This window comes from Girardinichthys multiradiatus, chromosome 5, assembly GCF_021462225.1.
Source record: "Girardinichthys multiradiatus isolate DD_20200921_A chromosome 5, DD_fGirMul_XY1, whole genome shotgun sequence".
NCBI classification, from domain to species: domain Eukaryota; kingdom Metazoa; phylum Chordata; class Actinopteri; order Cyprinodontiformes; family Goodeidae; genus Girardinichthys; species Girardinichthys multiradiatus.
In genome coordinates, this window is record NC_061798.1 from 3,473,329 (window position 1) to 3,490,176 (window position 16,848).

The 16,848-nt window shown below is 41.7% G+C and overlaps 1 protein-coding gene across 2 annotated transcripts in view; it reads left to right on the forward strand.

Moving 5' to 3' along the window:
• Positions 1-16,369, forward strand: part of LOC124868280 (teneurin-3-like) — a 474,572-nt gene extending 458,203 nt beyond the window's left edge. For both annotated transcript variants that reach the window (XM_047365339.1, XM_047365340.1), the window contains 11 exons: positions 1,021-1,218; positions 2,717-2,776; positions 3,083-3,427; positions 6,158-6,402; positions 6,485-6,666; positions 6,856-7,058; positions 8,749-8,859; positions 8,980-9,122; positions 9,254-9,378; positions 9,762-9,892; positions 14,056-16,369. In XM_047365339.1, coding sequence (XP_047221295.1) covers positions 1,021-1,218; positions 2,717-2,776; positions 3,083-3,427; positions 6,158-6,402; positions 6,485-6,666; positions 6,856-7,058; positions 8,749-8,859; positions 8,980-9,122; positions 9,254-9,378; positions 9,762-9,892; positions 14,056-14,811 — 2,499 coding nt within the window. In that variant the 3' untranslated portion in view covers positions 14,812-16,369. The remainder of the gene's footprint in view (positions 1-1,020; positions 1,219-2,716; positions 2,777-3,082; positions 3,428-6,157; positions 6,403-6,484; positions 6,667-6,855; positions 7,059-8,748; positions 8,860-8,979; positions 9,123-9,253; positions 9,379-9,761; positions 9,893-14,055) is intronic.
• Positions 16,370-16,848: the final 479 nt, after the last annotated feature.

Genomic DNA, 16,848 nt, shown 5'->3' on the forward strand with positions numbered 1-16,848 from the left:
CCTTCTTAAATCTTGAAGAGAAACTACCTCATCCTGTGGAGAAAATGTTCCACCAAATTCTTCTTTGTAAGAATCATTTCAGTTTTATGCTATATAATTATTTCACCCAACTCTCCAAATTTATTTTAATACAAATCGGTGAGAAATACAACAGCTTAATGATACAAACGAAAGTCAGAGTAGCATGAACCATGTAGGAAGTTGCTCTATAATTCTGGATCTGCTAACATTTTCCAAGGAATCTGTGGACTTCCAAAAGAAGTCAAAAGGCATTAAATAAGCGATTGTTGAAAGGCACGGGTAAGGTAAAGGAAACTGAGCACCAAAAAACTATCCTGTCCTCAAATGAAAGCAACTATTGATGTCAGGATAGCAGAGCTGACAGAGAGAAGAGAGTAACAGAAGAAGAGGCCATTAATAGTGAGTGGCTTTGAAAAACATCTCTAAGGGAGCTTAGGAGAGGAGGGAGCAAAAAAACAAACAGTGTGAGGAGGATGGGGAACGGGGGGGCAATCCAACACTTCTACTGTGTTAGCCTAGGAAGGGTTGACACTATGAATGGCACCTGGCCTTGTTAGTGTGGGGATACAGAGTGCGGTGATTGAATGCGATGGAAAGAAAGACGGACAGAGGTACGACTGTGAGACAAGACTCAAGGGATGCTGGGAGCTTAGTTAGGATGTCAGATAGAGAGAGAGGTAGAGGTGAGGGAAGGATGAACAACAGAGGGCTACAGATTAGAATTACAGAAAGTCAAAAGAGGCAGCAGGTCATGAAATATGGCATCTATAGGGAGATGTCTCTTGTACTTATGTTAATTTGGATTAAAAAACTGCTCACAGTGTTTATTATAAACTAAATATCTACTGAATGATTGTCAATCACTTCCTTTATACTTTTGTTCTATAGTAATGGATCTGTATCCTTTTGTTCTTTATTTTCTGCCTGAAGGAAAGAATGGTGCCACACTCTCCCTTTGCTTTGTGTCCTGTATGTGACATATTCTGCTCTCTTTGACAGTCCATGGTGTTACTGCTGCACAGCCAGCATCAGTACATCTTCGACTACGACTCAGGGAACCGTCTGTCTGCCGTCACCATGCCCAGCGTGGCTCGGCACACCATGCAGACCATCAGATCCGTGGGCTACTACAGAAACATGTACACCCCCCCGGAAAGCAATGCCTCTGTTACTGTGGACTACTCTGAGGAAGGCCAGGTGTGTGGTTTTCAATCACTGTGCAGTAAGGAAATCCTTCCTGGCTTTTTCAGAAAGACTTTTTGTGAATAAAAATCAGAAAAATAAGAAAAATGTGTTTTCCATATGAATTGTGAAGGAGTTGTTGAACTGCGTTATGCTGCAAGTCTTTTGTTGTCTGTTTCCACCAGCTTCTCACATCTAGAGCTTATAAAGTTTGCCCTATGTTCTCTGAAAAAAAGCTCAGGCTCTGTCAGATTGGATGGAAAGCATCTATGGACTTCAGCTTTTAGGACTTCAGCTTTCATTCCCACAGATTTGGATTTAGTATTGGACTTTGACTGGACCATCCTAACACATAAATATAGTTTGATCTAATCCATCCATTGTAGCTTTTCGTGTATGTATACAGTAGTTGTCCTGCTGGAAGGTGAACCTCCCCCCCAGTCTCAAGTCTCGTACAGCCTAATTCAATTCAGTTCAGTTTATTTATATAGTTCCAATTCACAACACATGTCATCTCATGGCACTTCACAAAGTCAGGTTCATACATTCCAGTTAATCGTAACCATTGAACAGTGCAGTCAGATTCAGTTATTTATTCAAATTGGATAAAAAGTTTTTCTATCTAAGGAAACCCAGCAGATTGCATCCAGTCAGTGACTTGCAGCATTCACTCCTCCTGGATGAGCATGTAGAGACAGTGGACAGTCACTGAAAGAGAGCACATAGAGTTAGTCTCAGTAAAAGCTCAGTCAATTGCTATATCTAGGGGAGAGAAAGGGTTAAACACTAAAAGACAGGGCCATGTGGATCATCTGTAGAGGGTGAGCATTAAGTTGTTGCCAGCAGAAGCTTGGACGATATCCCTTCTAGAAAGGTGTCACAGCTTTTCTTCCAGTATTGTCCTGTGTTTAACTTCACCCATTGTTCCGATCAAGTCCGGAAAGGCTTCCTTGTCCCTGCGGAAGAAGGAATCAATCAATCTATCCGTCCGTTTTTCCATCTGTATCTCATATCTGCCACCCTGTGGCTGGTTCTCCTGCCTGAGCTATGGGTTTCTGCAGCTCCTCTAGAGTCATCCTGGGTCTCTTGTATGCTCTGATTTATGCTCTCCGTGTCCTGCCTGTCAGTTTAGGACAACCAAGCCTTGGTATTCTTGCAGTTGTACCATCCTTTTACCATGTTCAGTGGACAGATTGAACAGAGCCCTGTTAGATGTTCAACGGTCAGGATATTGTTTCAGAACCTAACAGCTGGATTTATACTGAAATTAAATTAAATTACACACAGGGGGACTCTATTTAGAGAATTGGGTGACTTCTCAATAAAACACATTAAAGTTTGTATATGTAACGTAACAGAATGTGTAGAAGTTTAAGGTTGTTTAGGCTGCAGGTGTGTACCTCTCAGGTTGGCATATCCCAAACTGATTATTCACCATGAAAGATCTGTTGGTTATAAGCCATCTGTGATCAGATCTCTGATTTTCCCTGTCCACATCTTTCTGTGTCTCCAGCTCCTCAGAGTTGCTCATCTAGGAACCGGCCGACGGATACTGTATAAGTATCGCAGACAGGTATGTGGTTTCACTAATACTATTATCCTATTACGTTTATTATTAGATACATTATAACTACTTCATGTATAGTTTTAGAGTTTAAAACACATTTATTATTCAGAAGTTATGAATTTCTTTCACCTAAGCAACACTACTGTAGTATTAGAATAGTGTCTCATAATAATTATAGCGATATTTATTTAGGTATAAATTGTGTTGGTATTATAACAACAGAGAATAACAATAAATATGTACCAATGGTACTGTGAATGTTATTGTGGGCGAACAGAATCTGTTACAGCTTGGTTGTATTTGTCTCCCCAGAATAAGCTGGCAGAGATCCTTTATGACTCAGCACGGGTCAGTTTCACATACGATGAGACTGCTGGCGTGCTCAAAACTGTCAACCTGCAAAGTGAAGGCTTCATCTGCTCCATCCGCTACCGTCAAATCGGCCCGCTGGTTGATCGGCAAATATTCCGCTTCAGTGAGGACGGGATGGTGAACGCGCGATTCGACTATACCTATGACAACAGCTTCAGGGTCACCAGCATGCAGGCTGTAATCAATGAGACGCCGCTACCCATTGATCTCTACCAGTTTGATGATATCTCTGGGAAAGTGGAGCAGTTTGGGAAGTTTGGAGTTATCTACTATGATATCAATCAGGTAAGGAAGGTGTCTTTGCCACCATTTTAATAAACTCAACCAATAGATTAGCCATCCATCATCTATACCTGCTTGTGCTGGAGCAGGTTCAGCAGTGCAGCAGTGGATCTGTTCGCTACACATGCGAATGCTCAGTTACAGCTGTAGTTCTTACTCAGGAGAACCGATCTGTAGGAGTGGACGCCTTTGCTCAGTCTGTGACCGAAGATGCTCATTTGCCATATCCTCCAGTTCCGCTGATTCTGCGGCTCCAGGTTTGGTTCTGGAGGAACAGCTTTCATTGATTCTCAAAGTCCACAAGCGCAGAGGCACACCGTAACCGAACATGCAGCAGCTGGTATTAGCCCGCCTGTGCCAACTGCTGTGGAGGGAGGATGCGTTCCTCCAAGCATGAGGGGTAATCAGGAGTTACCCAGAGACAGGTCAGTGTCTCTGGGATTGGCTGCTAAATGAGAATGTTTACAGAGGCTCGGTGATAATTGGCTTCTTCAATCCCCCTTATAACTCTGAGGAGGAAGCAGCGGTTCATCTCCTCTGTCCTGTCCTCATGTCACATGGCCGTACGACTGCACCACGCCACTCAGGATGAGATATTTATTTTTCAGTTTTTCATGACCTCTGTTCTTCTTTGTCAATAACGAATTTAAAAAAGCCTGCCCTTGGTCGGAGGTTATTAGCTTCTGGTGTGGTGCTTGAGGCATGCAGGGGTTGCTACACTACATCATTACGCATGATCCAGCTGCTGATATGTTTCTTTTCATTTCTATGATCTATGAGAATGGCGGCTGTGGCTCAGGTGGTAGGAGTTCGTCGTGTAACCAGTGGGTTGCCAGTTTGAACCCCCGCTCTGTCCATCTCAGTCGTTGTGTCCTTGGGCAAGACACTTCACCCTCCTTGCCTACTGATGGCGGTCAAAGGGCTCGGTGCCACCTGTGCATGGCAGCCTCACTTCTGTCAGTCTGCCAGCAGGCAGCTGTGGCTGCTTTGTAGCTCACCACTGTCAGTGTGTGAATGTGTGTATTAATGGGTGAATGACTGAATGTAGTGTGAAGTGCTTTGGGGTCTCTGGGGACTTGATAAAGCGCTACACAAGTTCAGGCCATTTACCATTTACCACGGGCTATATCCTGCTTCGCTTTTAATCCAATAGCAATAACCTTAAAGGACAAAGCCTATAATAAATAGAATGTTGGTTCTGTACTGTAACCCCAGATTGTTTAATTATAGGCAGAGCACTTTAAGCTTTGGGCCTCAATGGTTCCCAAATGGCTGAAAATAAAACCCTATTTGGGAGCTGATTGTCCACGCTTCACAAAATTTATACACAGTGAGACCGGCGTGGGTCCCACTCAGCAGGTGAGCATGGACTAAATGTCAGTGCTGCGCTGCGCGAGAGAGATAAACACAGTGAGGAAAATGCATAAATACAGACTGTAAACGGTATTTCATAAAGAGGGAACAGGACGAAGGTGGGCTAAAGCCCCCAATGTTTCAAGACCCTACAATCAGTCCTGGGTTAAAGACAGAAGAATTTAAGAGCAGCAACAACATGGGTTTATTTGGTAAAATAGTCGCTGTAAGGTTTTACTCTTATTCTGAAACAATGACAAAATGATTTGGAGTTGGCATTTTAAAAAGGCTTTATGTCAGGTTAGCATACTAAAACAGCTGTCTTCATGCGTGTTCCTGAGAGAATGTTGATTTAAACCTTGTAAAGTGGACATTCAAAGCTTTCCTTGAGGTTGCCAATGTTTCCAAATCCAGCACCCTGAAAGACTAAGTGAAACCTAAAATAATGTGGTACCACAACTACTATACCTGGAAACAACTGACCAGAAACACTACAAAGAAGTCAGAAAAAGGTCTGAATTTCCTCTGCACAGCCTGACAACAGAGGATCATGTTTCTGTCCAAAGGGACATTTTAAGACATACCCTCCAAAAGGTTGTCTGATTCGGAAGAGTTTTCAAAGAAAGATGTTTCTTTAAAGGAAAAAATCAAATAAAGTCTATAAGTAAAACATTCTAGTTTCACTCTCTCAAAAAATTGATACTGAAAAGCAGCATTTGAGTGGTTGATACCAGGTAATAACCTACTCAGAACCTGCAGCTCAGGCCGACTGAGGGTTTTACTCTTCTTAATGGGAATGTAGAAAGCTTCTCTATACTTGTTTCCATTTAAGTATGATGTCAGACTTTTTGGAGTGATTTTGAGATGATACACACACCCTCAGCACATTAAGCTAAAACGAAACTTGTGATAAATGTGAAAAATGCCTCAGAATCAGAAAAGCTTTATTGCCAAGTACGTTTTTGGACATACAAGGAATTTGTTTTGGCGTAGTCGGTGCAATACAGTACTCAAATTAAACAGTATACCCATATCTACAATATAATATAAATATATGTGCACAGTTTTAAGTGAGTGAGAGTAAATATAGAGCAGTATAAGATGCGAGAGCAATACAACAGTGCAGGTGATCATTGTGCAAGTAAAGCAGGAGTCCAAGCTGAGCGTTAATGTAATGCATAGAGTTACAGGTTACAGGGGTCCTGTCAGCAAAAACAGGGGGGGTGGGGGGGAATGGGAGAATGTCAAGGTGGTTTCCGGGCTTTGTTAACCAGGCTGGTGGCACTAGATGTAGTGATTGTCTATATAGTTTATCAGTTGGAGTCTGATAAGCATGGCTTTGCATCACTGAAGGAAAACAATGTTTAATTCTTGTTTCAGATCATCTCCACAGCAGTGATGACCTACACCAAGCACTTTGACCAACATGGCCGTATCAAGGAGATACAGTATGAGATTTTCAGGTCACTCATGTACTGGATCACCATTCAGTACGACAACATGGGCAGGGTCACCAAGCGCGAGATCAAGATTGGACCCTTTGCCAACACAACCAAATATGGTTATGAGTATGACGTTGATGGACAGCTGCAAACAGTGTCCCTCAATGAAAAGTTAATGTGGAGGTGGGTTTTTTTCATTAGACTACTGTAGGAAGAAACATCCTCTGTGAGTTGATGTGTTAACGCTTTAATGCTTGCTTCGCAGGTATAACTATGACCTGAATGGAAACCTGCACTTACTGAACCCAGGGAACAGTGGTCGGCTGACCCCACTACGCTACGATCTGAGGGACAGAATCACTCGTCTGGGAGATGTTCAGTACCGAATGGATGAGGATGGATTCCTAAGACAGAGAGGAACTGAGATATTTGAGTACAACTCTAAAGGTGGGAATTATTATCCAGTCACACCAAATATGACAGAGCAGAGTACAGCTTTACATCCTTGTTGAACTAGCTGTTCTGGAACAAATCTAGGTTATTATACCAGAGCAAATGTTCACCGATTTCATAGCTTGCATGATCATTTTCATTTTAGCATCGGTTTGAAATATTTGTCCTTCCATATGGTTTCAGGTCTTTTAGTTCGTGTATACAGTAAATCGGCCAGCTGGACCATTCAGTACCGGTATGACGGCTTGGGTCGGCGTGTGGCGTCCCGGAACAGTCTGGGCCAACACCTGCAGTTTTTCTATGCTGACTTAAACTACCCCACACGGATCACCCATGTCTACAACCACTCCAGCTCTGAGATCACGTCTTTCTACTATGATTTGCAGGTAGCTGCCGTTCAGTTATTCTGAATACATTGTGTTTTTGGTGTTTTAGTATTTGGTGAAACTAAACATGAGAATGAGGTAAGTTATATCCTATTAGTGCAAAATAAGCTTTGTTTATTTGTTGATTAACAGTAAAATTTAAGTTGTCTAATTTTTTTCATTAATGAACGAAAGCTAATCTCCGATCTTCAGTTACATTGAGTAACCTCCCCACCTCACTGTTAGCTACAGCCACTCACATAAAATGAGAACATTCAACCTTATGATGAGGATATTGGGAAAATGGGTTTCTGAGAAGCATGACTTTAGGCTGGTTGTGTATAGTAATCATCTGACTACTTACAATGCAGAGGACCAGCGGTTGAACTTCAAGCACCCCTGATCATAGAGGTCATCACCCTATTTCTGAGGCTAAGCCACCCTGTGGAGTGAGCTGATTTTAGCCCCTTGTGTCCAGGATCTTGCTCATTCAATTACGATCACAGTGTTATAACCATAGGGTGAAGGTCTACATAGACCATTTACTGGTCTAGATGGACCAGCTTTTTCTTATCCACCATTCCCCTTTGATTCTGTTGTTTCTGGGGCTTTGGTCCCTAGTAGAGTCTCCCATGGCAAATTGTTCTCAGGGTCAAACTAGGATTGATTCCTAGATCTGGACAAAGAACATGATGAATGGCATACCTCAGCCAGAATAGGGAAACCGTATCACCAAGCTGGAGCCAGCCCTGAGCAGGAGGTGGGTGGGGCATGGATCCTGGTGGTCAAGACTTCTGAATCTGTCCTTCTGAATTTTGGCTGAACTTAAACCGAAGAGGCAATAGAGGGTGGAAGGAGAGGACAGACCCGGAGGCCTAAGTATTCTAATTTCCAGCTTCATGATCTGGTTTGTGGGATGTAGAATGGACCACAAGCTTCAAATGAATCTGATTATTTTGCTTGTATATATGTACTCCAAAAAATGTCCTAAAATCAACAGTTATTCTGGGTGCTGAGTTTTTCTGTTATTTTTATGTTCATCATTATTACTATCATTATTATTATCATCAAGGTATTAATCTGAATAGTTAAGTAGCTGCTGTGGGGTAGATCCTGATCTCGCTTTGTAGTCTTTGTCACGGTTCATTAGCGCCTCCCAGAGGAAAGGATTGTGAACAACATGCTGATCAGGATAGGAAGACATTCAACAGACCTGCTCTCACTTTGCATTATTTCTCTAGTTTTTCCTTATTTAAAGCTGTCTGTCTCTTCACGTCCAGTGCACTGAAGCCTGCTGTCATATTTGTATTCCATCAGCTTGCTTCTAATCCCAGTGATGCAGCATTCCACACACCCTGCTTTTCACTTCAAACAAATAAAGCTTTCTTCTTTTAAAGTGAATTTGGAAATATTGCCTCTTTCTGAGAGCGAAGGATCCCCACAACATTGGTATTGTGTTTGAGTCATTTTAAAGCAAGCCTCTCCCAAAGCACTCACAACTGAAGGAATCTTTATGAGTTTAATGGTAATGATGAATAGGTGAGTTTGGGAGGTTTCAGCAGCACAACACAGCACAAACGAAAGATGTCGGTATCATTTTTTAAAGCTGTCTTGTATATTATAAAAAACTGTTCTGCTGTAATGATAGAAATTACCTTTATAAATGTCTTCACAGCCTTAATGATTGCGTGTGTTGTGTGTGGTTGCACAGGGACATGTGTTTGCCATGGAAATCAGCAGTGGAGAGGAGTTTTATATTGCGTGTGATAACACTGGGACTCCGCTGGCTGTCTTCAGCAACAATGGACTGCTCCTTAAACAGGTACTAGTGTTTTCTCATAAACAGGAGAAGGAAAACAGCTGAGCATGTAATTTATTTGTGAAATTGTTTTGCATTTCTACAGCAGATTATAAATCAGTGTGTGTGTGTGTGTGTGTCTAGGTACAGTACACAGCATACGGGGAGGTTTATTTTGACTCCAACCCTGACTTTGTCCTGGTGATTGGTTTCCATGGCGGCCTGTATGATCCTCTGACACGACTGCTGCATTTTGGAGACAGAGATTATGACATCCCTGCTGGGAGGTAGACCATCCGTCTCTTATTTGCTCATTTCTAGTCCAAGCATGGTGTGTGATTGCATGCGAGAGCTTAGGTGTGTGGTGTAAGCATCACATTTGATCGGAGAGTGTGTCGTGTTTTGTCTTCTTCTGAAGGTGGACCACTCCTGACATCAGCACATGGACACGTGTTGGGAAAGACCCACAGCCCTTTAACTTATATATGTTCCGAGGCAACAACCCCGTCAGCAAGATTCACCAGGTCAAAGAGTATGTTACAGGTAACAGGTTCAGTCATCCCCTTCCTGCTCCGCTAAAAGGATTCAGGTTTGGAACATGGATCAGATAAACACTGGATTGAAAAAAAATAAATTGGATATTTAATGTTATAGAATGGAGTGGGTGACACACTCTTTTTGTTGAGCTTTATATGAAACCATAACAGAAGCCCCAAGCCATAGTTCTTATTCTAAGATGTTGACTGGGTGCTTCAGAATCAGAATCAGAAAAGCTTTATTGCCAAGTACGTTTTTGGACATACAAGGAATTTGTTTTGGTGTAGTCGGTGCAATACAATACAAATGAAACAGTATAAACATATCTACAATATAATATAAATATCAGCTCCCACTTTTTTCTAATTTCACTGCCTGTTTCCTTGCAGATGTCAACATCTGGTTGGTCACGTTCGGCTTTCATCTTCATAACGCCATCCCGGGATTCCCTATTCCCAAATTTGACCTCACAGAGCCGTCCCTGGAGATGAAAAAGAGCCAGCTTTGGGATGACTTGCCTGTGCGTATTTCTATTCATTTAAACTACAATTTAGATAATCTGGATGTTTCAAATCCTCTGATTACTACAATGTATATATCCTTTTCCGTTAATACATACAGCAGAAGATAAGAAACAGTGTGCGGGTTAATAAAAGATCCGACTTTTCAGGATAAATTCAGTTTAGTGTTTGCAGGCCAGACTGTACACCACTGCACCTGCTTTAGTCCATGACTCCTTATCTTGCGCTGGAGGTGTAATGGTTGAGTTTCTAATCAGAGTGTTAGCTGTGGCTCCAGGTTCTGCTGATTTACAAAAACAGAATAATTTCTGCAACCTTTGCTCAGGACGTTTGGACTGTTTTATTGATTGTTGGCTCTTTCAGTTAGAGGACAGTATTATTTACCTGTTAATTCTTATCTGGGTTTTCAGACTCATGCTTGTAGATGTTTCACACTCTAATGCTACTTGTATGTTGTATGGGACATATTTGGTGTTTTATTTGTTTTCTAGTGTATGTAAGAAGTCTACACAGCTCTGTTATAAGGCCAGGTCTCTGTGCAAACTATGGCTTAAGATAAAGGATGAAAGTGAGCAAATTTCAGAAAATCCAAGGACCGCTGAGCTTTATTAACATCAGATTCATTGTTGATGGCAGGTGTGTTCCCAAGAAGACTGAATGGTGTAAATGAATCACACAAAGTCTTTGATATTGTATACATTCACAGGTGTTTCACAGGATCTGGTACAAAGACAGCAACTTATGATCCAAGCACTGAACCCTGTGGTACTTCACAAGTTACCCTTGTGCGTAATGTACATTTATCATTATCATGAACAAACTGGAATCCATCATACAAATATGATCTAAACCAGGCTAGTGCTGGTCCCTTGATCCTTACAGTCTATTTGATACTTTTCCTTCTGACATAGTTGTTTGTGCTTTGATTAAATAATACATGATAAACGTGACATTAATAGTGGAAAGAATTCTGAAATTGTTTAATCATGATCTAATTTTTTCACATTACAAAAACCTGGCATTTTTATTTGGTGTGGACATATTGTATCCACTGTAAGGTTGGTTTTCAGTTTGGTAAGGAAATCTAAATCCAAAGTTCCCAGTGTATTTATTTCACCCCTACGTCAAAGTCACAATGAATGAACATGAAATGTTTAGGTCCTCTGTGATATTTTGACATCAGACTACCATAACATTATGTCTTCAGTTTTTATTAACAGCTGGACATAGTGAGTTGGACAAGCTGATTGTGCTGCTTTATTTTATGTCTCAACAAATACCAGTTAAATGTAACTGTAATATTTGTAAGCCCTCAGTTCTCTCATCACTTAGCTAATCAAGAATAATTAATGCCTCCATAAAGATTCATTTAAGAATGAGGTCATTTTCAAAGCTTTAATACTAAGTGATCTTACAGTAAATTAAAACATAACTACCGACCCATTGACTGCTCTGACTCTGATCATCTGAATTTATCTGAAGGTCAGCAACAGAGAGGACATGCTTTCTTAGTAAAACTAAAAAAATGTAGTATGTGACAGTGCTAAAATTATGGGAAAGAGGAAAATTGCCTAGAAAAAGCGCTGTGAACAATGACAGAGTTTTTCCTCTGTCATTGTGACATCGAGACAAGCAAAGATGGTAAAGAGTGATCCAGTCACTTCCATCTCCACCTTATTCTCTGATTCTTTCTCTTCTCCTGCACCCACTCTGTTTCTGGGGCAATTACACTGCCCAAAAAATAAAGGGAACACTTCAACAACACAATATAACTCCAAGTAAATCAAACTTCTGTGAAATCAAATTGTCCACTTAGGAAGCAACATTGACTGACAATCAATTTCACATGTTGTTGTGTAAATGTAATAAACAACAGGGGGAAATCTTTGATGATTAGCAAGACACACTCAATAAAGGAGTGGTTCTGCAGGTGGGACCACAGACCACTTCTCAGTACCTATGCTTTCTGGCTGACTCCATGAGGATGGTATGAGGGCCCGACGTCCAGAAATGGGGGTTGTGGTCTCAGCCCAACACCGTGCAGGACGCTTGGCATTTGCCAGAGAACACCAGGATTGGCAAATTCACCACTGGCGCCCTGTGCTCTTCACAGATGAAAGCAGGTTCACACTGAGCACATGTGACAGACGTGACAGAGTCTGGAGACACCGTGGAGAGAGATCTGCTGCCTGCAACATTCTTCAGCATGACTGGTTTGGCAGTGGGTCAGTAATGGTGTGGGGTGGCATTTCTTTCCATGTGCTCGCCAGAGGTAGCCTGACTGCCATTAGATACCGAGATGAGATCCTCAGACCTCTTGTGAGACCATATGCTGGTGTGGTTGGCCCTGGGTTCCTCCTAATTCAGGACAATGCTAGACCTCATGTGGCTGGAGTGTGTCAGCAGTTCCTGCAAGATGAAGACATTGAAGCTATGGACTGGCCCACCCGTTCCAACGTCACGTTGCACCACAGACTGTCCAGGAGTTGGTGGATGCTTTAGTCCAGGTCTGGGAGGAGATCCCTCAGGAGACCATCCGCCGTCTCATCAGGAGCATGTCCAGGTGTTGTAGGGAGGTCACACACAATACTGAACCTCATTTTGACTTGTTTTAAGGACATTACATCAAAGTTGGATCAGCCTGTAGTTTGTTTTTCCACTTTAATTTTATGTGTGACTCCAAATCCAGGCCTCCATTGGTTAATAAATTTGATTTCCATTGATAATTTTTGTCTGATTTTGTTGTCAGCATTTTCAACTTTATACAGAACAAAGTATTCAATGAGAATATTTCATTCATTCAGATCTAGGATGTGTTATTTGAGTGTTCCCTTTATTTGTTTGAGCAGTGTATATAGACAGACTGTCAAGCAGTCACATTTCAACTCAAACATTGAATTCAGCTTCAGCCAAAAAAGGGTTTGAATCAAGACAGAATTGCAAATAATAAGAGAAGGTGAGGAAGGGACTCAGAAAGGCTCAGAGCAATTTAAAGTGTTATCTGAAGTGAGGAATTATTTTTTCATAGAGGCATTGAGTAGCTGCAGGCATATTGACCAGCTAACAGAGATACACACACTAACAGAGATACACACACTAACAGAGATACACACACTAACAGAGATACACACACTAACAGAGATACACACACTAACAGAGATACACACACTAACAGAGATACACACACTAACAGAGATACACACACTAACAGACATGCAGAAAAGATAGTCTACTATTTATTAGCTTTGTACAGTATAATGCAGTCCTGTGGAAAAACTATGTTATGGGGAGTGGGGACGGTTACAGCCCCCGGCAGACACAAATGAAACATCATAATTTTCATTTCAAGACATGCAAGTAGAGTATCGGTTGGTGAATAATAAAACCGATTTTCATATGAACAGTACATAATATAGTGTAAAATCTATTGGTTGTTTGCAACAGTAAATTCTGAGCTCTATGCCAAAGAGCACTTGATACAGTCACCTGCAAAAGCATCCAGTATACAAGTATTTGCATATCCAGAAACTAATGGAAAAACTTTACCCCCACATTACCCGAGGTAGTAGAGCACCTCAGGTGCTCCAACCTGGGGATTTCTGCAACTCCTCCACCGTTACCAAGGGCCTCGTGTATGCAGTGATTTGTTGAGTCCATTGTTTGAACCTGCTTTAAACATGCAGGTAGCAGCATTATAGTGTTGGGATGCTTATCCCCAGCAGGCATTCCTGGGAGAAATGTTAGAGGCTGCAAAAGATGGAGGTTCACCTTTCAACAAGACCGCTACTCTAAACATCCAGCCAGAGCTACAATGGTTTAGATCAAAGCTTGTTCCTTTTTTCAAATGGCCTTGAACATTGGTGTCCTCTATTCAGTCTGACTGAGCTTGTTATTTTGCAGTAAAAATTGGAAAAAGTTCAGCGCTAAACTGGAAGAGACATTTCCTAAAGATGATGCACTACTTTGTGTTGGTCTATAATATAAAATCCCAAACAATTACATGGAATATGTGGGTGTAATATGACTGAATGTGAAAAAATGTTCATGGGTATAAATATTTTTGCAAGGCAGTGTATAAGACAAGGACACTAGATGAATGGCTATGAGTGTGTTTTAATGTGCTGGACATGTTGTGATGTCTCCTTGTTGCTTCCCTCTGCAGTCTATCTCAGGTGTGCAGCAGGAAGTGACTCGTCAGTCATCAGCCTTCCTGTCCTTCGAGCGTATGCCCGAAGTTCAGCCCAGCCGACGGCATTCCGACCACACCAAGCCCTGGTTATGGTTCGCGACCGTCAAGTCACTGATGGGAAAGGGCGTCATGTTTGCTGTGGTGCAGGGACGAGTGGTGACGAATGCTCTGAACATTGCCAGTGAGGACTGCATCAAAGTGGCTGGAGTCCTAAACAACGCCTTCTACCTGGAGAACTTACATTTCACCGTGGAGGGGCGAGACACTCACTACTTCATCAAGACAAGCCTTCCTGAGAACGACCTGAGCGCTCTGCGGCTCACCTCAGGCAGGAAGTCACTGGAAAATGGCGTGAACGTCACAGTGTCCCAGTCTACAACTGTGATGAATGGGAGAACACGGCGTTTCGCCGACGTAGAACTGCAGTATGGCGCTCTGGTACTTCACGTGCGCTACGGAACAACGCTAGATGAAGAGAAAACACGAATCTTAGAGCAGGCGCGACAGAGGGCGCTGTCTAGTGCCTGGGCCCGTGAACAGCAGCGAGTGAGAGATGGGGAGGAAGGTGTAAGGCTGTGGACAGAGGGAGAGAAAAGGCAGCTGCTGAGCAGTGGGAAGGTTCAGGGTTACGATGGCTACTACGTCCTGTCCATTGAGCAGTACCCTGAACTGGCCGACAACGCCAACAACATCCAGTTCCTCCGCCAGAGTGAGATAGGGAGGAGGTAACACGCCGTGAACATGTCCAGTCGAATCCACCTCTGACTGTCAAAGACTAACACAAAAAAGTTATGTTTTAACACTAAAGGGATGTCACAGATTGAACTGTCTAAGACTCCAAAAACTGCCCACCAACTCCCTTAGATTTTGTTTTTCTGGTGGTTAAAGTAGAATGCAAAAACTTTTTGATGATCATTTTATTCAAGCTGACCTGAAACTCCAGCTGTGACTGTCTTCATGAACCTGGGAATGGTTCTGTAATGCCCTATTTTTTGTGTTCCCTCTCGTGCTTTTAGACAGGCTGCCTGCATGCCCTTCCACTTCCCTCTGATAGGCCAGGCTAACCTGACTGCCATGTTTGTGAGCTATATACCTGTTAAACAGAGACTTTGGATAACAGAGGGAAACATAGAGACTAGTTAAGATAGTCAGCTTGGTGTTCAAGCAGCCGTCAGAAGCATTTAAACAGCTCTAGACTGTGCATCCGTTGCAGGTACCATGTGTCTGAGGGTCCAGATGGGACCCATCACTTCGGTTTGAGCCTTGTCAAGAGGATTTATTATTCTATGGCTGAAGCCATTGAATGGAACTGTTGTGGACTCTCTCTAAGAGAGACAGGCACAAAAAAAAGACTGAAATTTGTACAAGTTAAAAAACAAGACTTTTTGTTGTTTGTAATTTTTGGTTTTGATTTTCTATATAAACTTGCATTTGCTTCAGACAAAAAAAGGGATATTAAAATCAACAGAAAAGCGTTTACAAAATATTAGCTACATGTATCGCACTATTACTACTATACCTACACCCCCACCCCCACAACAGTTCATGAGAACGTAACAAAAACCAAATGTTGCATTGTATTTTTTTCCTATGGATAGATATGATCTGTTTGGTCATTTCTACACGCACTCCTCCTCATCCCAAGGCCTAGAAAGCAGACCTTAGTGAAAGTGTTGCCGGGTGCAGAGGTAAGGGGATCACAGTACACAGTCTGTGTAGACCAGGAAGACCTAAGAGTCCTTTTCTTCTCCAAATTGTGACTCTGCTTCATAATGCATAGACCTTGTGATTTTGTCAGTCAAAGGTAGTAGTACTGCTTGCAGTAGAAACTTGTCATGGCTTGGTGGGGTGGTGTGGGGGGGCGGGGGGCTGCTGGGTTGCTGTGATTAGCAACAGACTGTTGCTTCTCTTGTTGTTTTTGCTTGTTTTTCTTAAAGGGACAGTGCATCTTCAAGAATAACACATAAGTAACAGTAATAGATCAAAAATTGATGTGGATGTTTTCTCATTGATTGTAGCTCTCTGCTCTTAGAGATTTTTTCTGTGTGTACATGTCTGTACAAACGTCGGAAGACAACTTTAAACATTTCAAAGGAAACAGAGTTAACATCATATGCTGCAAAGTTTTTTTTTTCCCCAGAGACAAGACAAGTCAATGGTGTTTTGTTGATTTAACTTTATGTTGAAGGTTGAGAAATTCCATTTATCCATACATCGATATTAGTCTCAGAGAAAGTAATTTATGTACAGTGTTTCTACGGTAAAGAATAAAAATCCTTAAAACTCCCGTTCTTTTATGTATTGTCTTGCTTTTACTTGCAGCAATGGACTGTTTCATAATCAGCAATTCAGTTGCTCCAATTATAACACATCAATTAACATGAAAAATAAAAAGGTCCAATTCAAACCCATTTACTTTTTTATGTAGCACTGTTACAAGGCAACAATGCTACATACACAGATCTTTAATTCAATCTTTAATTGAAAACATTTTGTATTTACTTGGGTTATGTTTGTTTTATCTAGAGCTGCTCTAAATATCAGCATTAACATCGGTATCGGTCATTGTTTAAACGTTACCGATAAGTAAAACTTGGCCAATATTTACAAGTGATATTTGTTTGCTGGACAACAACCCTAAACATACATGCAGAGCTACAATGGAATGGCTCAGATCAAACCATAGTAATGGGTTAGGATGGTCCAGTCAAAGTTCATATCTAATCCCATTCAGAACCAATGGCATTATTTAAACATTTTTGTTCA